The sequence below is a fragment of the Lissotriton helveticus genome, chromosome 9 (assembly GCF_964261635.1).
Source record: "Lissotriton helveticus chromosome 9, aLisHel1.1, whole genome shotgun sequence".
Taxonomy (NCBI): domain Eukaryota; kingdom Metazoa; phylum Chordata; class Amphibia; order Caudata; family Salamandridae; genus Lissotriton; species Lissotriton helveticus.
In genome coordinates, this window is record NC_136070.1 from 808,453,392 (window position 1) to 808,479,656 (window position 26,265).

The 26,265-nt window shown below is 48.4% G+C and overlaps 1 protein-coding gene across 2 annotated transcripts in view; it reads left to right on the forward strand.

Moving 5' to 3' along the window:
• The window catches only part of TRAPPC6A (trafficking protein particle complex subunit 6A), a 603,570-nt gene that overhangs the window by 423,385 nt on the left and 153,920 nt on the right, over positions 1 to 26,265 (forward strand). For both annotated transcript variants that reach the window (XM_078660938.1, XM_078660939.1), the window contains one exon: positions 13,949 to 14,032. In XM_078660938.1, coding sequence (XP_078517064.1) covers positions 13,949 to 14,032 — 84 coding nt within the window. The remainder of the gene's footprint in view (positions 1 to 13,948; positions 14,033 to 26,265) is intronic.

Consider the following 26,265-nt stretch of genomic DNA (forward strand, 5'->3'; position numbering starts at 1 on the left):
TTCCCTGTAGGCCCAGTAGGGAAATACCAAGAATATCCGGTGTTCCTGCCTTCTTAGTAATCAACCTGCAATTGAGCAGGATACTTATCCAAATGATAAGCCCCCCCGATGGCCGCCCCTTCCCTGCCTTCGGTTTTACTGCTAGTGTAAAAAAAGTGACAAACCCAACCCGATGCAGTGGTTCAGTAGCCCATGTCTCTTGAAATATACAAATTTTATGGGCATCAACCAAGGCATTCCACTCCGGGAGGCCTAGTTTCCTTAAGATCCCAGCAAGGTTCCAACTGAGGATTTTTATCTCGCCATGTGCTGGATTTCCGTCTGGGATCACAGTACATTGGGGGTTAGATGGATCTACATTGCCCCTAATTAGTGTAGGTGGTGACACCTCTAAGTTTGTGGGGAGAGATGTACCCAATTCTGCATCCTTCGTAGTGATATTAACATAGGGGAGGTTAGTATCTAAACCTCCCTTAAGAGAAAGTCAATCAACCTCATCTAGTACACAGTACCTATTTGAATGGGCAAACTGTGAATAGGTGGGGTTAAAGGACAAAGACGAAGACGGATCCTGCCATGGCTGTTGCCATTGATGATTAGCAGAAAGTGATGGCTGAGGGAGTTGTTGCCACTGCTGGGCAGGTTGGAAAAAAGGTGGTAAGGGGTGGAGAGGTTGTTGCCACTGAGGGCCAGCATGATGCGGGACAAAAGATGGAAAATTAGGCGGCTGCTGCCAATGGTTAGGGGCATATTGTGGGGGACGTGCAGGCCCTTGATTACTTGGAATAATTGGCCGGTGGAAGTTGGATCTTGACAAGTTGGGGAGGAAGTAAGACAAGGGGAGTGGTTTGATTTGGGTGGCAGGACCACTGTTAGGTGCATTACAGATGAAACTCGCAGCTCCCACATCCCTAAAATTGACAGTAATTACATCCCCTGATATTGTTTTCTTGCTCCTACCCACCCAATCCCCTCTACGCACAGTAAGGATTTCCCCACTCATACTATTGGGTAGGGGTCTGTGTAGTTGGAGCCACTGGGCACATTTATTTCTTAACTCTACATAGGTCTCTTTGACTCCTTCCTTCAGTGGGGGGACAGCAGTTAACACAACCACAAAAGGAGAGACTTCTGGTGGCAAACTAATAGATTTGAAACGAGCCTGCCTTGGCTTAGGAGCTTCAGAGTTATTGGTAGAGTGAGGGGCTGGGATATTCGTAGGTTTCCCTTTGGAATCCTTGGCTTGGGAGATGGTAGAATTGGTACCAGCGGCTAATTGCTGCACGGATGAAGGATCGCTCGCCGCTTTTGAAGTGGAAATAAGTGGCGGTTGAACAAAATTGTTCCCTGAATGGGGAGAATGTGATGCAAGTTGGTCCTTGGTAGATGGGGGTATTTTCACCTTATCGGTTATAGTCTTAGTGACCTTAGCTAGGGGTTGGGGATTGAGTGGTAATTCTCTGTGCCCCTGTTGCTGAACAGGCCCAGGCTCATTAATCTTATTAGACCATTTTGTATTAATGAGCGATGTTAGTCTATCGAGTTTCGAAATCAATGGTTTGATTTGGACTGCTATTGTAGCCTCAAGATCATGCTTGAGGTCCGTAACCATGTTTTCGACCCAACAAGGAATGCCAGACGCTGAGTATGGAGTAGGTGTTACCAAATTATGGTTACTAGCTTTGGCTTTGGTCTTCTCCTTGGGTTTAGGCTTAGGCACTACTTTTATAGGTATAGAAGTAAACTTACCCCCAGAGTCACTGGGCACGAAAGGGGTCGACTTGGCGGTTAACCCAGACAGGCCCGGTTCCGTCTCTCTTGGTGTCCGGCAAGCTTCTAAGTCTGGAGTCGCCTCCAGATCCACAAAGGACGGGTCCGAATCCGAACAGGTAACCGACAAGTCGACGGCACTCGGTACTGTAACAGTGCCTATGGTGGCCAAGGGCAAGGAGCAATTGATCAGAGCTTGCTGGGAAGGTGAGTTTACATTGGCAAGGGAGCCCAGGGAGGAGCGTTTGGCATTCATCAGGTCCAAGGAGACTCTTTTCTCTAGGAGTACAATACTCTTATCAATTGTCTCATTTACCCGTGAGATGAAAAGGTCAATGGGACCAGTCACTTGTGCTACCTCCATGGCTTTTTTGGTACAGCTTCTTGTTTTGTGTCGCATAATTGACTTTAATAAGGCTGTACCAGGTGTTGGCTGGCTGTGGCCTCACAGAAAAGTAAGCGACAATCGGCCTGCCTGGATGGTGGTTTCAGGGCGATGAGACAGGGATTCAGGGCCTGGGCCGTCCTCTGCCGTCCTTGAACGGCCTTAAACGGCCCGCTCTTTGCCCGGTCTTCGCCCCGGCCGTTGCCCCGCGCGCGTCCCGCGTGCGCGTTGGTCTGCACGATGTTATAGGAGGAGCAGATGGAGGTGAAGGGGGCGGGAAGAGGACCAGCTGCGGCCGATCAGCGCCGCGCTGCACGCTGGTCCTCGCAGTCCCGCCTCGAACAGAAGGGTTGGTGATGACTCCCTGGAATCGCGTTGGTGCTCCTGTGCACTACCAGGTATCCTTGGGCGAGTCAGGCAACAAGAGTCTTGCCTTCGAGCGGCACCCGCGGAGCGGGGGCCGCGAGGCGTGGCGCTGGAAACAGGCGCTGGAAACAGGGAAGAAAAGGCTAAGAGGCAAACAGGCAGCACTCTCAGCGTCCCAAAGGCAGAACCCACACTGCTCACACACCGCTAGGTCTTTATCGGTGGAGGGGGCGGGAAGAGGACCAGCTGCGGCCGATCAGCGCCGCGCTGCACGCTGGTCCTCGCAGTCCCGCCTCGAACAGAAGGGTTGGTGATGACTCCCTGGAATCGCGTTGGTGCTCCTGTGCACTACCAGGTATCCTTGGGCGAGTCAGGCAACAAGAGTCTTGCCTTCGAGCGGCACCCGCGGAGCGGGGGCCGCGAGGCGTGGCGCTGGAAACAGGCGCTGGAAACAGGGAAGAAAAGGCTAAGAGGCAAACAGGCAGCACTCTCAGCGTCCCAAAGGCAGAAAATCTTCCCAGCTGTTCATAAATTATGTGGCCATGAGACAAGGTTTACCAACGTCTAAACAATCTATAGCTAGGTAGATTTGTTTCATGCATTATACTATGTTACCAGATTGCCAATAAGCCTTTACCAGGCAAACCTAGGGCTGACTCAACAAGAGGAAAAGCCGCAACCACAGCTTAGGTGAAGCAGGTACCTATTCAGTACGTTTGTAAGGCAGCAACTTGGAGCTCTTTCCACTCGTTCATAAAGCATTACTGTTTAGAATCGGGTACTCAAGCCGACTCTAAGTTTGGGCAAGAGACATTAACAAACCTCTTCAAATAGGTTTCCTTGTTCTTCTATTTTACTCTAATTATTGCTCTCGACACCCTCCTTTTTACAATCTTTACGGTCTCACAGAATATATATTCCCTGGAATTGTTGCTGCACTTATTCAAATAAACCAGCTTTACGCAATTTTGAGTCGCAACATGTTTTCTTCATTTCGGGGGTCTTATGGGACCGAACAAGAATGTGATTCTCAGTGGTCGCTTTTTGGAGTCAATTAGCTTGCTATTCTGTACAAGATTTGTGACTATCAATGATGATCCTGCGATGATCCTGTAGGTATAGTTCTGCATTGTATGTATCTTCATTGAAGTCCTAAACAAAGGCCCTCGGGTTTCATTATTACCCTGTTCTTCCTGTGAAAAGGACTGACTCTCTCAGGCAAACTGCCACTGCATTGCATTGTGGGATGGGGTCCCTCTGGGATTCTTAAAGATTCAGGTCACATTTTGTACTTTTTAGTGGTAGCCTATCAGGCTGTTTTTTCCCTGCATTCTAGATTTTCTGGCACATCTCCATTTCCTATGAAAGTGTTGTAAGCTTTGCAGTTCCTGCCTCCTGCAGTCTCTACCAGCGTGTTCCAGGAAAATACTATCCTGACCGTCTTTACTAAAAATAAATGGAAATGTCTTTTAGTGATGAACTCTATACAGGCCTTTTCCTGGATATTCTACATATATGAAATAAGGTGTTCTGGGGGTCTGCGCAGGCAGCATGACATTCTTCAAGGCTTAAGACTTCTATGAAGATACCTACGATGCAGAACAATACCAACAGATATGTAACTTTTCCTTCTGGGACATCTAATCCTTCAACTGGGCAAACGCCTGTTTACAGAAAGTTTTCTGAAGATTGCCATGCAAGCTTTTTTGCCCTTAGTTTGAGGGGAGGTTTTTTTTAGGCCATTTTTATGAAGGAATCAATAATTCAACTTAGACCAGTTCAGCAGTAGGTTAATCCTGATGGTCTCCAGTAAGTCAGGATCATAAATGGCAGACCTTTTAAGCCCCCCCACTGGACCACACATGTAGACTTTGCACCTGGAATGTCAACAGGCTTGGTGCAAAGGTGGAGGAGGGCGATTTCCTATTATTTCTACGTGACCCTGAGATCGTACTTGTTGCAAGAAACTTGGCAGGGGTCATCAACACCAATTGTTGAATTCAAGGAATATGTTAATGCAGCAACAAAAGAGGCAAAGTCTGGAAGGGCGAAAGGGGGCAGTGTGATCTACATCTCGACTGGCATCTTGCGGGCACATGAGGAATCGGACGTGGGTCTCTCATGGATGCAATGTTTTAAGATAGTAGTGGATCCGCAGACCACATTATTAATTGTAAATCTGTGTATTCACCCAGCCCATAAGCATAAAGCCGACAAGATCCAGACCCTGATTGGTCTACTCAACGCCTTGAATGTTATGTATCCACAAGTCTTCATATTAGCATTGAGTGATTTTAATATGAATCTATTGCAAGGCTTAGATGCCAAGCCTCCAAATCATATTCCGGAAATCATTGGAAATCAAACTACAAGGCAAGTCATGCATACCTGCCTTAGAAGCCTTGGTATTCTATTCACTAAATGGGCGGAGTCCAATGGATAATCCAGCAGCCTTCACTAGAGTGACTGAAAGGTCAGACTCCACTTTGGACTATACCCTGCCTGACCCTGATCGATTTAAGGGACTTACCAGTTTTACTATAAAAGAAAGATCAGATGGTGATCATTTTGTTCAAACGTTTACTCTAGAGCTCATAACACTTCCGGCCCCGGAAGCAAAGGGCCTGTCAAAATCATCCCAGACGTTCAACTTGAGGCTCCTCGGATGAAAAGACACGGCAATAGGGACCATCATGGACCTAATTTCCAACCATCTCACAGAGGAAACCCCAAGCTCCAATTCTGGTTTGTCTCCTGTCTAGGCATGGGAGAATTTTGTCGGCACTCTAGTTGTAAACTTTCCCACAAATCCTGTTGATATCTGGCAGGTCAGTTGATAATATGAATGTGGACCCTGTGGCACAATCCCATTCACCCCTTTCAATTACCCCCCACTACTCTGGCCACAGGTTAGAGTTAAAAAAAAAAGTACTATACTGGTTTAAGGCAGGAGTCAAACGTCATCAGGGGCCTTGGGGGAGAAGGCAGGAGTAACTATCGGGGAACCAGGCAACAGTCGACAAATGGGAGGTTGGCCACCACTCAGGAAGTTCACACTCTTTATGCGGAGCAGAAATGGCTAAAGGCTGTATCAGTTCAATCAAGATGTCCCTCAATGTGCCTTCTGGCACCTTCCCAGTTCTGCGAATCACAGAGGGTCACGCAGTCTCTCGACCCATTTTCGATCACTCGTGGAAGTGTTCCCCCACCCAGTCACTTATTCTCACCACCCAGGCCCGATCCGGGCAATACTACCCGGCAACATAAAGTTGTTGACCGGGTGAGGAGAGGGCAGTTGATTTGCTGCACTGAGGGGAAGGCAGAACACTTGGTGAATTGGGCGTGCAGCTGTCCCCACAGCCCATGAGAAGTGATGCACGTCTAGTGTACTTGAATGCAAGTTGCTCCAGACAAACCGCTTACAATGAACACAAATTTGGGTTTGTGTACCTCCCTGGAAATGAGGAACAACATCTGGTGTGTAATGATCCATGTCAACCAAACAATCCAGTTCCATCTCAACCCAGCGTCGGGTCTGCCACACCTCCCTGGAAATGAGGCTCAACATTTGTTGTGTGACTATACAATACGCACCAGACAATCTGGTTACAATCAACCCACAAATCTGGTTCTCCCTGTCATGAGGCACAACGCAGTCGCACGTTCAGTAGTACCGCACAAGGTAGAATGAGGCACTACTAGGGATGCACCTTCCCTCTGAGGTTCGCAACCTGTGAATCGAACCTGCAAGCAATGAGCATGCAGTCTGACTGACGCGGGAGATGGGGCACGGATGACAAAGTGGGCCACGCTGAATCTCGAAACTGGTAAATCTACTCGCCACCGAGACTCTTGTGCTTGCTGAGGCCCCACTTTGCCGTGGCCACAATCCTTAGATGCGGGCACAGTTTGGGGGCTCCTCTCAAGGTAATCCGGTCTCCAGGCACAATACTGCAGCAGGATCCAGTAGGTGGAGTAGGCACTTGTTAGGGCAACGTTCTCCAGGTGAAACATGTAGACGGTGTAGGTCCCTCCCTGGAGGTCTTTGATTTCCCCACAAAGAACACGGGGCAAGCCAACAAGCCCTTGGAGAGCACACATCAGGGTGCCACACAGCAGCAGATAGCCCAGGGCAGCCACTATTCAGGCAGGGTGCACTGTCCCTTCCAATGACAGTCTCCACCTTGTGCACAACATATTCCTCTGGCAGTGTGAACCATGCAGTCCAGGATGTCTGGTCCCATTTCCCCACAAGTGTATGTCTGCGCTGTTGAAGAATGACTCCAGTAGCTCGGTTGTAGTGTGTTTGGAGTAGAGGTGGTTCAGAGGGTTCCCCTTTGAACCCCAGAGTTCTCGCCAACATTTCAGTCCTGTCTGCTATGAGGCCTTGGAATGCAGATCTTAATCTTAGTGGGCCATGATCTGGCTTCCTGGAGGCCCCTCCAATCTATCCAGCCAAGTCCTCAAATGGTAGAGGTCTGTCGTTCCAGTTGCATACCCTTTGTTTATGGTGGTCTCTGGGGAATGCACAGATGTGCTTCCCCAGCCTCAAGTGTAGACTGGAGACAAACTAAGAGACACACACAAGAGTTTCGAGCAGAGAAATGCACACTTTCTGAAAGAGGCATTTCTAAAATATTAATTTCAAATCCACCTTTACCACAAGGTAGTATTTGCTGTTGTGTATCCAGTGATAGTAAACAACAAGAGGCTGCTCAACTGTAAGCCACCACTGCAGCTTTAAGTAATCTCAGACATTCCCCCATGTTAACCTATGGGAGAGTAAACATCATAGGTAGTGAAAACACACATGGAGGTTCTTCACTACCTGGGCAGGGAACACGTGTACCTGTCCTGCCTTTCACTTATCACTTGCTCCACCCCCCAGAGCTCACCCTAGGGGTGCTCTGGTGTTAGTGAAAGGCACTCTCAGCATTGGCCAATGATTTATAAAGGCCAACCTGAGCATAAGTGCAAATGCACACACCCAGGCCCGCAATGGCAGGCTTGAGATGTGTTTGAAAGGCTATTGTGGGTGGCACAATCAGTGCTGCAGCCCACTGGTAGCCAGTGCAGTACATGCGCTGGGTATGTGGTATACCTCTTTACAGGGTACTCACAGGTACAGCACCACTTCATAGCATGGGTAGGTATGCCACGAGCGTTTCCACTCTGCATTACAGTGGGAAGGTGCCCAGAGACCTAAAGCCGCAAAAAGAGAATCAGCAAAACCCAGGAGGAAAAAAGCGAACCGTTTTAGGGAAATCCCCTTAGAAGGGCAATGTCCAACATGCACTATGAAGAAATAGCTCAATAGAGAGCTCAGGAGCACCTGTTTGTGAGGTGATCAACCCAATCAGGTTGTACTGTCCAAAAATCACCAAAATGAAACAAAGCTACAAACAAACAATCTAGGGGGCGATACATAATTGCAGTATGGCCCTTTGGATCAAACTACTACATACAAGTAAGCAAACTAGTTCCAAATTATTCTAAGCAAACTGGCCATTGGGCGGAATCGGCATCACAACGCCGAAATGACAGAAGCGGCCTGATCAACACACATGCCACAGCCTATAATCTAGCCCCCGCCTCCTCCATTACCCCCCGCCTCCTCCATTACCACATGCAGAGTCAGTCATGTTTAGCTGGGAGAAGTAACAAAGCCAGTTTCTGCCAGAGGCGGATTACCTACTGATTAGTGACAAACTGTAGCCCAAATATTAAAAGAGCTCCAGTCAGAGGAGGCCCCAGGGCCCAATGGCCTTCCAAAACGCATTATTCAAAAAGGATGCCTAGTTCTGATCCTCACATCTAAGTCCTCTTTCCAATTATGCCATGGTATCAAACACTATCCCGGAATCCAGGTGTGGCAGTATCTTTGAGCCTACCCACAAACCGGGGAATGCTCAAACCCATCCCACAATAGACTAATCACCTTAATAGACGTAGAAGCCAAGATCTAAGCATGAAATTTGCTCTTTGACTTGAAGGACTAGGTCTACCGCTCAAACATAAACACTGCCCTGAAGACTGGCTTCAGGGCAGGAATTAGCACTCTAACAAACTTGTTGGCTGTTAGCCTCTTGACGGAACCATCAACTGCCAAATCCTGCAAGCTGTATTCCTGTTTCATTGACCTCAAAGCCGCCTTCAACAAAGTTCAGAAGGCCCTAATGTGGGAAAAAATGGCAAGTTGGGGTATACCAGCGAAACTGCTGGAGGAAATAATCAACCTATATTCCAACACATGGGTTCAAATTAAGATAGGGGACTGCTGAAGAACCACTAAAACAAGCTATACGAACATGGGCTTAAAACGGGTGCGTACTTGCACCCTGTTTAATATCTTCATGGCCAACCTCGACAGATACCTAGCCCTAGTGCAGGGAGATACACCTAGAATGGGCACGGCACAAATTAGAAGCCTGCAACATGCCAACAATATTTTCCTCCTCAGTGAAACCCCAATTGGGTTGCCGCGTTTGATAGATCAATTATTGGGCATACACCAACAATCTGAGATTGACCCTGAATTAACAGCAAAATTAAGGTTCTTTGCTTCAGATGTCGAGGTAGCAACATGCAGCCGAAATGTACCTCGCGGGCTGACGGCAACGTTTTGTAAGTGGTCAAGACCGATAAGGATCTCATTGTCCATCTAGATTCCCATTTGATATACAAACTGCATCTACAGTCCGGAGAAGACATTGCTAATAACCTGCTGTTTGCATTTAAAACCTTGAAACACAAGACATGAAATAACTCGGCGTTTCATCTTCTGCAGGTCGTGGGTCCAAATTCATGCCTCCTTTGTCTTACTGCTCCGAATTGCTTAGAGGGAAAGACGCTACAACCTTAACCATCTTACAGTCAATCCTCTTTAAAAAAAACTGTTTGCGATTCGGCTATATGTTTCGCAATCCCAAATCAGACTTGAGTTTGGTATGCTTCACCAGGGCCCAACCAAGCAGGGTGCACTGGTAGAATTCTGCTGGAGGACGAGAGCAGCCGAAGTTAGTTTGCTGGCACACTAGGGTAGGGGGTAAATAGAAAGGCAGGCTCATGTAAAGAACTCGGTGTTTAAAGCACTGCAGTACTCAATTGCAGCCCTCCGATTAGAAGAGGTCTTGCTTACCACCATGAATTATGAAACTTTTAAACGTATTACGATATCTTTCCTCATTTCTCATTGATACGGCTACCGCAGCAAGCAAAAGGAATTCCCAGCCATATCTATCTGCGCACTTCTCAGACGCCATGAAACATGATCTCATGCTAATATGACTGGGCGTGTTCACATAGAAAGATCTTATGCCCCACTAGCACTGGAACACTTCAGAGTGCCGGTTCTGTGGCCAAAACAATGAATCTTTGCTTCATCTACTGTGTGTTTGCCTGGCTTTGTTAACACACATACAGAGACTCCTGCGTCCATCTCTAAGAGTTCTGCAAATCAGGTCATGTCGACCAGCTGTTATTCCTTTATTGGGTCGAGCTTCAATGCAATTGGCATGTAAGACAGTGAGATTCTTGAACCTTGCTGCTAAGGAGCTGAAGAAATCTAGCATCGGACTCTTTTACTTGTGTTTCCAGTCAAGGTTAGGTCAATGGTTTTCCTTGGACGTAGCAGGCACACAACACTTGAACACTTTGGTACTTACTTATATTTCAACTTTTTAGTAGAGCTACACTAATGGGCATAGGATTGTAGCACCCTACAAACATTATGCCTCTTAATCTCCTTAGATTCTCCCGTCAGGAAAATAGCGTCTTTACTTAGCACACCATAAAGTAACACAAAAGCATCTTATGGCAATGTGTTTGCACAGCACGTTTGCACTTTTACTATTACTTGACGGAGGGATTTCCCACTTGAATAGGCCTTGGTCTATTCTTATTATACTGGATGTATTATTTAATTGATTGTACTAAATTATTATTGTGTGTGCCTCGATGGCTCAAAGTTCTACTTCATAAAATGCACTATTTTGCTGTTTTTCTTATGCAAGATGTTTTAATGGCTATATTGTAATATCAGGATAATATTTTAAAATGTTTTATATGTACTTGTAATGTTTTTAATTAACTATACATGAAAGTATACTACCCTACCCATTACATACACATAACATTAACCATAACATAAACATAGCATAGCCATAAATATAATATAACTGTTAACATAACATTAACCAACACATTGCCATAACAAAAACCATAAACCTAACATAAAGGATACCATAACAATTAACTCAGTAATAAAACATAACCATAACATATTCTCCAAGTTTGTTGATTTATATACTCTTTCTTGTTGTGAAACGCATTATTATTCGCCATCTAAGTACCCTTTGAATTGGGAGAGGATGAGGGTGCAGCAAATTTATTACTATACAATTAACTTAAAAAGTAAATTCTTGGAGGAAGGAAAACACTGTATATCTGCAATAGATTTTACTGCTAATGGGGAATAGATTGGTGGCCTTATAGTGTTCTGGGCCTGATTTAGAATTTAATGGTAATTGAAAACCCTCCAATTTCTGGAGACAAGTCTTAATAGGGAATAATTCTCCAGCTGAATATCATCCTCGGTACTATCTCTGTGGGGAAGGAATTGAGCGGGTGCGTTCTTCATATTTATAGTTTCCTCAAAATATGGAAAGATCTTCAGTCACCAGTGAACTGCAAATCAGACTGTTGGACTTGGCCCTTCTGGCAGGTTCACCCCTAAACTTTTTGCTTTTAATGGTGACCTGGTGATGTTGATTTTTGGGTTCTGCGCACTTTCACTGTGTCCCAGTGGAAAGTGCATGCGCACTCTGAGTGCATGTGATGAGATAGGCCTGCCCTCCCATAGGAATGCATGGGGAATGTATGTGTCCCTGGTAGTTCCTGATGCGTGGGGTGTACAGGCTCGAGTCTGGTATGTGCGGACTCGTGTGATTGAATGCTTCGCAATGATGTATGTGGCATGATTGTGTCGTGTGTGGAAGTGCCACTTCTAGGAGTTGGCATATTAGTATAAAATGTGTCTGGCGTGTGATTGGCTGGAGCTGGCTGGGATGCCAGGCTCCATGAGTCATGATGGGTCTGCCCGGTGGCGAGAGTGGAGATTAGCATGCTGATGGCTGGGGAGGAGTGCACCTGTGTCCTGAATGAGGCTGGGTTTTCCCCCACATAATGCTGGCTCCGCCCCCTGTGGTGCGTCTAATGACCCTAGCCCTGCCAGTGAATAGAGTGAGGGGCTGAGCCCATCAAGGGTGCTCACCAACCAGCTGGGACTGGTTCTTCCCCTCATCCTGTGACAAAGACAAAGGAATGTGGTGTATAAAAATGGGGCTGTGTCCCCACACAAACTGTTCTGTTCCAGGATCCTGAGAGGGCTGCTGCTGTCGCTGTGGCCAGGAGGACCGCCACTTGGAGTGTCTCCCTGCCTGGAGACCCAGTGAGCTGGCTCTGGGCCCAGGCTTGCCCCCCCTGCCTGCCTCCAGTTTTGTCTTTACCCCCTAGCGCATGGGAGCGCTGTACTCTTACCCCTAGCGCCTGGGAGCGCTTCATTGCCTTTATAGCGCTTGGGAGCGCTTTTGCAAGAGGCCGGTGCCCACCCGGCATTGCCCGTGGGATTTACCTCCCTAGCGCTTGAGAGCGCGGTATTTCCCTGCTAGCGCTTTGGGAGCGCTTTACTTATCTTCAAAGCCGGTGCCCACCCGGCATTTCCTGGCGAAATTGTCCCCGTTGCAGCCCGGCCGCGACCAGGAAGTCAGGCAGGCCGGGGGCGGGACTGCGGGACACCCCGTGACAACATCCCCCGGGCCGCGCTCTGATTGGCTGCCGGCCCTGGACCTGACTGGAGAGGAGGGAGAAGCAGGAAGCATTGACTGTCTCGAGTCTCCAGAGCGAAGGGAGAGCCCCGGGAAAAGAGAACAGTCCAGCCGCCGCCCCGGAGCACCAGAGAGAAGAGTCCCGGCAGCAGAGAGACGCCGCAGGGACCCAGCGCGTCTCGAGGCGGGGGCCCCAGTGCTCTTTGAAGGCACCGTGGGGGCCCGTGCATACTTCTGGAGCGGCCCCGGAAGGCAGCGGGCCGCTCCCCCTTTACAGTCCGACGCGTTGGCATTTCTTGAATTAGAGCCCCAGAGGCTCCAAGGCTCAGCGCACCCTTTGGTAATTACGAGCCTGAGAGGTTCAAGGCAGGCGCCCCATTTGTTGTTGAGCCCTGAGAGGCTCCAGGCGGCATTATTGGTCCACGAGTTCCCCGAGAGGGACTCCACCGCCCCCCCCCCCCCACCTGTTTACTCAGAGTCCGGAGGAGACTCCAACACTACAGTTGGTTGTAGGGCCAGAGGAGCTCAGGGGGCATTATGTGTTTAGAGCCCTGAGAGAGGCTCGAGGTGCCAGATTTGTTTTAGAGTCCAGCGAGGCTCTTGGGAGTTGGTTTGTGCAGAGCCTGGAAGGCTCCAACGTTGTCCCACCATTGTTTCCACCAGTTGCCCAGCACTTTGTGGGCACCTGCGACGTTTAGGCCCTGACATTGGGACACAGGGCGTCCTAGCCCCAACAAGGCCAGTTGGCCCAGGGACAGTCACAGGTGGTGACTAATGTGAGTTTTGCAAAACTTGTGATTTACTTGCTAAGGTGATTTTTGCGCAAATGTGTTCTTTGATACACCTCTGAATGTATGTTATGCGTCATGTGTTATGTGCTTATACCCCTACAGGTATTGTGATACTTAGGTGGTTGTTTTTCTTCCTAGTACAGGTGGTGCTAGTGAGGTCCTGGTTACCAGTAGTTACTGGTTGTGTGCTATTTTGTGCTACAGTGATTTTACATTCTATGTTTTATATTCTAAGTGCTATTTCTAAAAGTGTTACTTCTAAAAGTGTTGATTCCTGACAGTGGTCCAGGTGGCCCTGTCTTGTACATATCCCCTGTAAATTCTTCCCGTGCCTGTTGGCACATTGTAAAGTGTGTGTTTTTTATCTAATGTGTTTTGGTATAATACAAAGGCTATTTTTATATGTAACCTTGTGTGAAGTTTCCTTTGTGGTGGGCCTTGGGTGTTGTTGCTGGGGTGCGTGCGCAAATACTTAACTCACATCGCCTCCGAGTTTAGCCTTGCTGCTCGCGCCACGTTACCTAGAGGGTGAGCAGGGGTTATCTTGGCGTGTAGCTCCCTTGCCCTGACTTAGGAGTGGTGGTCACTGACTGACTTTGGCGCAAGCCCTGGCCAGCCAGGGATCCCATTTCTAACACAGACCTTTTTTTACTGGACATTTTTAGTACACTTATAGTTGTAGTGGAAAACGCCTCGCCTAATTACTTGGTGAGATAAGTGCAGAGAATTGAAAATGGGCTGGGAAGAACCTACTGAATGGACGTTGCTTTGTGACCGTGTGTTTTCAAGATTGTCTTGTGTTTTTTTCCTAGGGAACCTATGTGCTACAGGACAACCGCTTTCACCTTCTGACACAGCTGTCCAGTAGCAAGCAGTATCTGGAAGAGGCACCAAAGGTAATCAGAATAATTTCTTAATTTGCTTTTCATGGCCTGGTTGAGGAGAACTGTAGTATTTTTTTAAAGATTAAAAGTCTCTACCATTGAGAAGTTGCCCAGAAACCTTTTTCTTTAATTCCCGGGAATTTAAACAAGCATTTGCAATGCAATAGGCCTTGCATTAGTAAAAGTTTGAGCTATTAGCATTGCTATTAATAATGTAATGCCAATAACTCAAACATTTAGTAATGCAAGACCTATTGTATTGTAAATGCTTTTTTTTCAATTCCTTTATTTTTGGTATAATCACGGCACCAGTGCTTTACTTATAACACTAAAAGTAAAGCGCGGGTGCAGCGATTATACCACAGGTAAAGAAATAGAAAAAAAAATCTATTTCTTTACCTTTGGTATAATCGCGGCACCCACGCTTTACTTTTAATGTTAAAAGTAAAGCGCGGGGGCGCGATTATACCAAAAGTAAAGAAATAGATTTTTTTTCTATTTCTTTACCTATGGTATAATCGCGGCACTAGCGCTTTACTTATAACATCAAAAGTAAAGCGCGGGTGCTGCACTTATACCAAAAATAAAGAAAAAAAGGTGGCGTGCCCGTTACACCTGTGTCTGGGCACGTCATTGCTCCTCCCACGGCCTGTTGGTGTCTATTATGTGCTTGGTGCGCGTAATAGACACCAATAGGCCGTGGGAGGAGCTATGCGCGCATCTGGCCAATTGAGTGCAGACTTTTACAATAAGACGCACGCAAAGGCCAAAGGGGGAGCTGAAAAGTAAACACACACGCACGAGCGTGTGCGATTCCTAAGTCAGCTCACATTTTCCGTTTTTCACCTCCAAAATGCCTCGCGCTGCGCAAGCACTGCTGCGCAGTGCACCGCGAGGCCTAAAAAGCTACCTTTGAGTATTTGTGCATTGAAGAGAGGAAGCCTACCATGCCCCTTCTGTTATGCAGTATGTCCTATGATTATAGCAGTATCATAGGAAAACTCATGTCTAGTAATCAAAGCACTGTTTTTTGGGGGGGGGTTTAAACTTTTTTTTCCAATTTTTGTAAAATACAACAGACTTAAGGCCCCCTCCCCCCACATAGGCATCATTAAAAACAGTATTACTCAGATCGATGGACTCATTATGGCACTCCACGCAATAAGACAACATCTGCAAACAAGGAAGTCCATGTGACAGAGCAGTGTATTCATCAGCACATTATGAAAAACGTGAGGAATTCAGGCCAGGTCCAATGACATGCACTCCACAGGCAAGCACTCATAGGTCTGCATCCCCATCCCCCTCTAGGCCTGAGTCGGGTGCAGAGAATAACTCACCACTGGTACCCTCCGAATCAGAGTGGGACTCCGTGCCAAACCCTGCCATACACATGGTACGCCATGCCAACAGGTCATCTTGCAATTTGTCGTCTTTTCTGGTGTGTTGCATGTGTGTTTCCTCAGCAAGTACCCACTCCCGTACATCTTTAAGCCAAGTGTCTGTTTCAGGGGCCCTCTGTCCCATCCACGTGATAGCGACCCTACACCTAGCCAATACTAGCATCAACTGCAGGAACTTGTACGGAAGTTTCCTTTTCCTGGGCTTGGGTACCAATCCCAACATTCAGTGTAAAGGGGACAAATCATTTTGGAGACCAGTAGTGGCCGCTATACGACCCACGACACCCGCCCAGAAGCTCCCCACCAGCGAACATTCCCAGGCCATATGTAGAAATCCCCCCCACCCCCCGCGCCACACCTGGGGCAGTTGTCCCGCCTGTCTGTCGAGTAACGGCTCATCGTTTTCGGGGTAAGATAGGTGCGATGAAGGAAATTGAAGTGAATGAGCTTGAAGCGAGCATTGCAGGACACTCGCTTCGTCAAGGCCCCTATACGCTTCCACTGACCATGATCCAGGGACGTACCCAGGTCCTCCTCCCAGGCCGCCCATGACGGTGGGACTGGGGGGGGCTGAATCACGTTTCATAGCCGCGTACAATAAAGTAATCAATTTACGTCCCCTGCCACAGGACAATATGATATGAAGTGTGTGGGTCATTTGGGGTGTCTCTGGACACTGCGGCCAAACCGATCGCACAATGGAGCGCAGGCGCTGGGATTGAAGAAATTGCCCACCGCCGAGGCCAAAAGATTCCTCCGCCTGCTCATAAGTCAGGAAGCTCTCCGAGGGGTACAAGTCCGCAAGCAGCTCCCAGCCCCCTACCCTCCATTCACGGAAGGACATATGGTTCTCCAGTTCCACCATAGGGGCCAAGATCCAAATTGGCAACTCTCTGTGAAACGGCGCCAAGCGCAGGACCCTCTCTACGAAATGTTGCCACATGCTAGCCGTGTGCCGCACCACATATGGAAGCTCCGCCGGTGCCCCCGACCCCCGCATTAAGGCCAGCTGGAGCTCCTGCGCCGTGGCCCGCCCTGCCAACAATTGCGTCTCCCACACTTCAGTGTCTGCAAACCATCTGGCTGCCGGAAGGAGCTGTGCCGCGTAATAGTAGAGGTCGAAGTGCGGGCCTCCAATCCCCCCTCCTCAAAGGAGCGCACAACGGTGCTAAGGGCCACTCTGCTACGCTGTCCCGCCCACAGCAGGGAAGTGAGCAGAGTATTAAGGGTTCTAAAAACCCTCGGAGGGAGGGGGCACAACGAATTCTGGAGAATGTACAGCATTCTTGGCAGCATCACCGTTTTTGCTATGGCCAGCCGCCCCATTAGTGAGAGTGGAAATGTGTTCCAAAATGTTACCGATTGACGCAGCGAAGCAAGCACTCTATCCGCATTACAAGCGAGGGACTGATCCTCCGATGAGGTCACGTGATTGCCCAAATATCGGAAGCTGGTCCGTTCCCATCTCAACCCCAGATCCGGTAAATCCTCCATCTGTACAGAATCTAAGCCAGAGAGCGGAAAAATAAGGGATTTACTGCGATTGAGCCGCAAACCCGACGCCTCTCCAAAAGAGTCCAGGAGATGTAACAGCCGCGGAAGGGCCTCTCTAGAAGTTGAGAGGTAAAACAACGCGTCATCTGCGTAGAGCAACAGAACATTACACGTGTCACCTACCATGATACCCCACTGCCGCAGCTCAGTACGGATCTTGACCGTGAACGGCTCTATAGCCAGGGCAAAAAGCAGCGGCGAGAGGGGGCAACCCTGTCTCGTTCCCCGTCCCAGCTGCCACTCCTCCGATCTCGCACCTCCCAGGCTCACTCGGGCACAGGGGGAATTATACAAGATCGCGACCCAGCGAGCAAAGTTGGGTCCGAAGCCCATCTTACGGAGTACCTCCTGCAGATAGCCCCAGTCGACCGTGTCGAATGCTTTGGCTAGATCTATGGAGACCAACACTGTCTGCTCTTCCCTACCGCTCACCTCGTGCTGTATGTGGTTTAACCTTCTCAGGTTCATCGCTGTATTTCGACCCGGAATAAAGCCGCACTGGTCTTGGTGCACTAAGTGCTCCATGTGGGGCGCCAGCCGGGTTGCCAACAGCTTGGTCAGTATTTTAACGTCCGTGTTGATCATAGTAATAGGGCGGTATGAGGAAGGGCCGTGTTTCTCCCCCCCTGGCTTAAGTATCATACAGATTTCTCCCTGAGCCATGCTCCGCGGAAGAATCTCACTCTCGAAGGCCTCGAGATAGACCTGCAACAGGAGCGGAGCTAACCTATCCCGGAACTCATAATAGAACTCCGGGGGGAAGCCATCACTCCCTGGTGATTTGGCACGCGGCAAGCGGGCTAGTGCCCCCTGTATTTCAATCAGGGACAGGCCCAAGTCCAGGTCGTCACGGTCCGAGTCCGAAAGGGTCGGCATGGGCAGCCCCTGCAAATAGGGGAGATAGGTATCGACAGAAACGGCTGGGTCTGCCTGATACACTTGCTGCAAATGGGATTGGAGAGCGCCAAGGAGGGCCTGCTCTGAAAAAACCACTTCACCCGTCCGGTCGCGAAGGGCGACCATACGTTCGGGTGTCTGCTCCCGTTTCAGGATCCAAGCCAGAAGCCTCCCCGACGTGTCACCCTCTCGATAAGACGCTGCCGGTATTGGCCCAGGGTGTACTTGTCCAACCTATCAAGGACAACGTGCAGCCAGGCACGAGCCGCCTGTTCCTCCCGCCGCTGGGGACCACTAGGGTCGACCACCAATTGGGCCCGCAGGAGAGCGTCCTCCTCCCTCTGAAGGTCGTGGAGGAGCAGCTTCCGGACGCCATATGTAAGCCCCATACAGGCGTCGAGTACCACTGCCTTAAGTGCCTCCCACTTGGTGGCCAATGACACGTTCTCCCCCCCCCAATTGATATCAGTATAGTCCCCAATCGCCTTATCCACATGTGCCCTACCTACCTGGTCACGGAGGATATCCACTGGGAGCCTCCAGGCGCGAGGCCGAACCGCCCGTGACCCCCACCGAACCACACAGGTCAAATCAAAGCACTGTTAAAGTATTTGTTTTAAATCTCTCTAGGGTTAAAAAAAAAATCTGCATCTGCAGAGGTTATAGGAGTTTATGGTCTTTAAATGTATACATCAAACTGAAGTGACCCACCACTGTGTTACTTAACTATACCCATTTATAAAGAGAAGCAGAAGTAATAACTATTGACGGCTTCTAGGCCTGTCTCTTTGGTGAAGTGGGATAGGTAGAAATATTGTCTTTACTTCTACAGCAGAAACATGCCAAAGTGTATTTAAAGTAGAGAACAAAAAAGCAACAAACATTGTCAAAGCAATTTGGCCTTGCCTGTGGTACTGTGGAGCATAGCAGACATCATAGAATGCCTTTTCTTAAGTATTATGGACAAGTATGTCCTTGTCATGTGTAGCTATAGCTACACATGCTGTACATATTCCTGTCATCTATTGATGGGTTCGGATGTGTGCAACTTGTTTATCCCCAAAGAAGTCTTTGAGTCCCGTGGTATAGTGACTCTGCCTATAAGTGGATATGTGCATGTGCATCGACTCCATTGTTAGAATGGTTTTTCTGCTGTTGCGTTTGGATGTGTTTCGGTGAGCTCTGGGTCAACACCTTGTGTTCTCTTCTGGCCCATTTGGATCCTTTCCACTCATCAGCATTGTGTATTTTTCGCGTTTCCTCTCTCGCCTCGAATTGCCATGTTCTGTTCAGTTCAACCCCCGAGACTTCTTTGGCTCCCAACTTGGGCATCACCCCTCAGGGCCATTTCCAGACAGTTTGGTCCACGAGCATGTCCTGTGATGGAAAGAACTCCATTTTGGAACTGCCGAAAGTGTTGCAAGAAGTTTCCATGGAAGGACCTACATGAGGTGTGTAACCTGTTTCTATCTCCAAATCACAACAACCACTTCTGCGAAGCTTGCCTTGCCGTTCACAGCAAGAAAAATGTCCAGTATGGTTGAGCTTCCACATCCATGGCTCACAGACAAAGCGAGGACACATCATATCTCTTAGACGAACTGGATGTCATCCAACAACATCCGCCAAGGAGGATCAAGTCTATTCCTGTGAGGATTCAATCTCCAAGGCGGAGGCCGACAAAGCATCACCCCCTCTGGGACAAGCGCCAAAGACTGCTGCGGTGAGTAAAACCTCCCTCCCTCGGCCACCATGACACCACAAAGAGGCTGATCACCGCCTTTGAAGGGCTGGGTATCAAGCCCTGAAGCCAGACACTAGGCTTCCAGTCCACCACTGCCTGAAGGCTATGGTTGGCACCAACTGCTCGCTTTGCATCTGATGCTTAGTCAGCCACCAACGTTAGACCCGAAGCGCTCTGCGCCGACATCAAAAACTGGTTCCGACCTGACACACTCTGAGCCCGACAGCACCCAATTCATCATTGAAGCTGAATTGCTCAGCGCACCAGGCTTCATCTTCCGTCAGCTCCAGAGACATGGAGCAGTCAATCCTCCAGCGTCTGCAGGAGGAATTGGGCACTCAACAGAAATGGATTCACATTCACCCACAAATGGGTCTAAACCACTCTCGGTTTGCACCAAAGCCGAAAGACTCTGCTCCTCCAATGTGCAAACTTACCTTCGAGGAAGCCATTGACGTGCCATCTCCACCGGCGCCAAAACTTGGAGGAGGAAACATGATAAGGCAACCTGTCCACCTCCTTTGACTCATTCTTTACCCCAGTCTCCTCCTCCTCTTCCTTTACCAGACTTCCCACCTATCCACCTTTTGACCCACTCTCCTCTCTAACCACAGGCATCACCACACTTTGGTTTTGGGGTACGCAGTCCAGGCTCTCCTCAGGACCCTTCTGACTAGCCCTTTGAGTCCCGTTTTCAGGGTGACCCTTTTTTTAACACATTTTATTGACATTTTCATTGGGAATTAAGAGACAGTGGTACATTAGCATACTAGATATTTTCTCGCCCAGTACAAGAAACGTTTCAACATGTAGAGCAGATATGATAGTACCATAATCCAACATTATGCACCCCAAGCATGGGAGGCAAAGATATGTGCAGTGTCCATGCTCTAGTAATACTGCCTCAATAAAGAGTTTGTGCTCAGTCATCAAAGTAACAAGAAAATAAATCCAATGTTCCCAATTTCCCCCACCCCATAGCTTGATCCACAGAGAACACCAGTATCAGAAAAGCAGCATAAGCAAATACCCGGGGGGGTGGAGAGGGGGGGTAACAGAAAGTTGACGCAGTTCCAAGGGCTTGTCGCAGCATGGACAGGTAGAAACATGCAGGCTTGCGGGGGGTGCTAGAGGGCGCACAGCGGAATGGCTGCCTCTTGAGTCAGCTCCGCCGGCCAGGTTAAAGAAACGGCGAGAAATTGCGATAAAGAAGTACCTCCTAGATAACGGGTAGTAAATTCTGCTACCGGAGGACGGTGGGACCAAAAAGAGCTGAACAGATACCGTTTTAAAAGTCCTCCTGGCACTTAAAATCCGAGCTGTCAAGGCAAGAAGCGGAGTAAGCGTACGACACAGGATGGCGACTCCCCGAGCGACGGACGACCGGACACCCACAGTGGCAGCCTACCCTCAATTCTGAACAGGTACCCATTAATAATCGCACTTCAAGACTTACATGACATCGGAGCCCTGATCGAGTGTAAAGCGGAGTCCGCTGAAATGCTGCGATAAGGTCTGGAGAGCCGGGGGAAATTTACCGCGCACCGGAGTGAAAAGATGGCGGCGCCCGGTGCTGTTGAGCCGCGCTGAAAAGTGATCAATATGCAGATGGTATTCGGGGCATCCCCTGGTATTTAGGGCGGGAACATCGAGGATTTGAAGGCGTGCGTGGGTGCTGAATTTGACTGAATCCCCTCTTAGGAGCATGATGCTGTTACGACCGTATGCCTGGAAAATTAACGTTGTGGTGAGATGGGGGAATGCACACCTTGTTTAACCGCTTTTTTTCTACATATTTTTCTGCAACTTCACTTTTATCCATCCTTCGTCGTGATTGCGTGCAGATTGGCTGGAGGCATGCCCTGCTGCCACTAGTTACACAAACTATGAGAGATGAGGGACTGTGAAGCCCCTGAAGCCAAATGCACAGCTTCGTGCCGCTTTTTGCGTGCACCTTATTCGTTAAGCAACTTTTAGCTTTAATCCACAGTATACCAAGCTTTAAACGTGTTTAAACTCTTCTAAATCAACTTTTTGTTATCTCCGTTTTATCCAGATATTCAACACTCGAAGTATAGTATGCCAATTTCCAAGTTTCTTATATTCAAACTGTGCCTATCCAGGCCTTATAGAAAGAATATGATTGATGCAAAAAGTTCATCGCAAGCAGTCTTTAATGTTTCATATAAAGATACCCAATGCATTTCGGGCTGCCATGTGCCCTTCGTCGGGGGTCACTACAAATTAAACATAAGCATGAATGAATTAATAACAATTCTCTTACTGCGTGCACAATGTTACAACAAAATTCCTCAATTTCATTTCCTCCGTTTTGCATGTATAATAAAAACATTACTGCAAACTGCATAGTGTCACTGAGTCTCCCTCTTGTTTAATGAAGCTTCCCATCTCGTGCCTCCCTGCTCAGGATGTAATCCCATTTACAAATCCACTGTTTATAAAATGAATTGGTCACAGTGTTACTCCCACCCCTCCACTCTCTAACCTTCTGTGCTCATAACTGTTTCGTAGTTTCTCTGAGGAAAACCCCTCCTTTTTAACGTCAAGTCTGTAAATTTGAAAGCATGAGCATTGCTACATTTTTATTTCAATCTGACATTAACCCATTTACAGCTAGAAATCCCTATTACACGCGTCCTCAAGATCCAAATATCTAAGTCTCCCACCATTACGCATACCTGCTTGACTGTTGAAGCGTCTCCCTTCCTCGTCCTGATTACTCCCAGCTGTTAGAGAGTTTCCCTTCCTCCCGTTCTTAAATCATTGCACCCCTTATCTCTCTCTTCCCATTGGCTCAAAACCTAAAGCTTCCTGTTCCTTCCCGCCTTAGTTGCAAAAAAGGACTACATTGCCCAGAATACAATTCTGCAGTACAAAATACATTCCATCTTTGTTTGTTTAATAAAAATTAACGTGACACAGCCAATCTTCACACACGGGGAGTGGTAGACGCTAGCTTGTACTCGGTGTGCTCAAGATCGCCTGCATTTGCGCGCCTCTGGAATAATGCCCATGTGTAGCAGAGTGACATTTGAGAACACGCTCCCTGCTGGCTGCATTTGAAAGACAGGCAAGGCACTTTTTCCCACCATTGCGTGTAGCTGCGTAGCATTCGAGTCATCGCCCTTGGGTCTCTAATACCAAGATTCTGAGTGTACTGTGCGCTGGCTTGCAAAGCAATAACCACAGGATCCAACTGATACAGCCTGTCTGACCCAATTACTGAAAGTTCAACGTTCCAGTGGAGAAAAGAGCACTGAGGTGGGTGGGTCACCCTCTTCACCGCAGGCTGGCGCCGTAACTGCACTAACACTCACAGAGTCACTGGTCCAATGCTGCAATGGGCAAACCTGAGAAATTGCAAAGCAAGATCACATTTGATGCCAAAAAGTCAACGAAAGGAGCCACAACTCAATCGGACGCTGATATGGACACTGAAACGCAGCCATCCGCCGGATTGGAGCAGGCCCTTAAAGACATTCACAAGAGTCTACTCGATGTGCATGGCAAATTGGACACGATAACGTTAAGGGTGGACAACATGGCGGCGAAACTAGATAAGCACGGCGAGCGCCTTGTGGAGGCGGAAACCCGCCTGTCGGCAGTGGAGGATGAGTCCCGTGGTACTGCACAGAAATGCTCCGACATGGATAGAATACTGGAGGTCATCAAAAACAAATCTGAGGTGTTAGAAGCGAGATCTCGGAGAAACAACGTCCGAATAGCGGGATTGCGGAGACAACCAACACTGGCAAGATGGAAGGCTACGTGGAAGACCTGATAAAAAATATATTCGGCTCGGAGCACTTGTCAACAGTATTTATCGTCGAGCGCGCTCACAGGACCCTAGCACCAAAACTAAAACCGGGAGCACCGCCACGTCCTATTGTCGCCTGTATTCTAAACTACCGGGACAGAGACGTTATACTGAGATTGGCAAGAGAAAAGAAAAACATTGAATACCAAGGCAACAAACTGGAGTTTTACCCAGATTTCACGTTGAATGTCCAGATGGCCCGGAGAGAATTTGCAACAGTGAAACAGAAACTTCGTGATCTGGGAATAGAGTACGCCATGTTGTACCCAGCCCGTCTAAAGATCACAATGGACGGCAAGGCCACTATATGTCAGACGCCTAAGGATGCGCAGGAATACGTGAAGAAAATTGGTCAACGACGACGGGAACAGCGAAGGGCGGAACAACAACACGACTCTGACTGAGCACATATAGAAGACCTGAAGGAACGCGTCTAACAGCCCTGTGATAACAACAGATGCAAGTGGAATATCACAGACTCCTCCAAGTGAACACTGAACCGTGGCACGAGAGGTTTTGCATTTGATGACGCGGAAGGATTCCACCGGTGACAAGTGATATGCTCCCCCCGATTGCATGGACGTTGGGGAGCGCTATGCGCCCCGCCTTCCCTTCTGGACAACTGCGTCTTAAGTGAGTACAAAGGGGGAGTATTTTATTTTGTTTTGCACCAACTGACAACTTGTGGTAAGGTAGATATTACTGCATGCAACCTGCATCCTGACCTAATCCCACAGTAAACGCAGCTGACTGCTGACCTGCTCCTGCAGCAGCTGGAACACTGACTGGACCCGGATTCCCCAGACAGATGCCGGACCTTCTTTGTTGCCAGACACTTTTATGGTCGCAGCCACTGGGGGGAGTGGGGCGTCAACTTGTGACATATATCCTAGATTGGACTAAACGAACTGGTGCACTGTTCAATTCTTGGAGCTAAGATACTGTAGGTAATTCTGAGGCTACTGCCCACCTGGCCACATCCAACATGTTGGATGAAGATGTGTGACCTAAGCGAACCCCCCATCAGGGTGTTCCCCTACCCAAGTTATGATAAGTTAGATGTTATTCCTGGGGATTGTATTTGGCATTATTGGGATGCCGAAGTGGGAGGGGGGTGGTCGGGGAGTTATGGGGGTAATGTTTTTACTAAGCTGCATTTGAGAAACACTGCCGAAACCGAAATGTGTGCACATATAAAACGGCAGATTTTCACTACACAACGTTCATGGTCACAAGGTATTACACGATGTGTCATCGGGCACAGTTATATGACACAGATGGACTATGGCTGAGAAATTGATGTCGGACAAATTAAAGTGTATAACTTGGAATATAAGGGGCCTCAAAAATCCGAAAAAGATACGCCAAATATTAGCCTACTTCACAAGACTGCATATAGATATAGCATTTATACAGGAGACACATATAGACCCAAACGCCTCGAACCGCATAGGTCACAGGTGGGCGGAATCGGTTCACGGCGCTGCCTACTCTTCGTACTCAAGAGGAGTGCTCATACTGGTCCGAAAGGGGTTGCATTTTAAAATAGACCAAGTCAAAACTGACAAAGAGGGGAGATATGTGGCTGTAACAGGTACACTGAGGGGACAGAGGCTTAGCCTTCTGAACGTCTACGCACCAAACACAGATGGCCCAGATTTCTTCCACAACATATGGCAGATTATAAATGATTTCCCTGATGTCCCACTGGTGTGGGGTGGTGACTTTAACATTGCACTCAATGATAATATAGATAGATCCCCAACATCGTCAGAACCGCACAAACGCGCACTAGGGAAACTGCAAGACATTATTCGGGATAAGCAACTACATGATATATGGAGAATGAGACACCCAACGCAATTAGAAGCTACACACACCACAGCTGCACATGGAAGTTGGTCCAGAATAGATTATTGGCTGGGCTCCTCTGAAGTGTCATTATGGGTGGACTCTATATCACATCAACCCCGAACCCTTTCGGATCATAACCCAGTGCTGCTCACACTTAAACTCCCACACTATGTCCCTCCCCCCCCCCCCCCCCCCCTTTAGCTGGAGGTTCAATGGGAAGGCCTTATGGGACCCGTTATACTCGAAAGCAATTAGGAAAGCCATAGTAGAATATTTTGAACTTAATGCACCCACCAAAGACGACCCTGAGCTCCTATGGGAGGCATTTAAAGCTACCATTGGAGGTGTTACGAGCGTGGGGATCTTGCGGGACTTAAGACAGCAATTGGTGAGGAAAGAAGCGACCATACGGAATTTAGAAATAGAATATACCCAAACACATAGCCCTGCCATCTTGGGACAAATCCGACAGGGAATATGAAGAATGCGCAGAAGACGAACTACGGTACGTCTCAAAACGCCAAACAGCGAGGAGATATGGCGAGGGGGGAAGACCAGGCGCAGTGCTGGCGGCCAAAATATGTGCGAGGAGACCACCTCCAGTGGTACAGATGGTTCGCGATGCTGGAGGAGCCCAACTGCTTGCGTGTTAATAATTATATCTCGGAGGCTTTTCCCATTGCCTGAGGTACCAGGCAAGGCTGTCCGTTGTCTCCCCTGCTATTTGCCATAGCTCTGGAACCGCTGGCCTGTAAGCTGAGACAGGGCCACCATTATTCAGCATTACAATTCCCCCAGAGGCCGCTACATATATCATTATATGCTGATGATATGTTGTTATACGTGAGAGATCCGGCGGACAACTTGAACCCACTACTGAGGGAATACGTTAAATTCGGAAGGCACTCGGGACTCAAGATAAACTGGGCTAAGTCAGTGATTATTCCTCTAACTA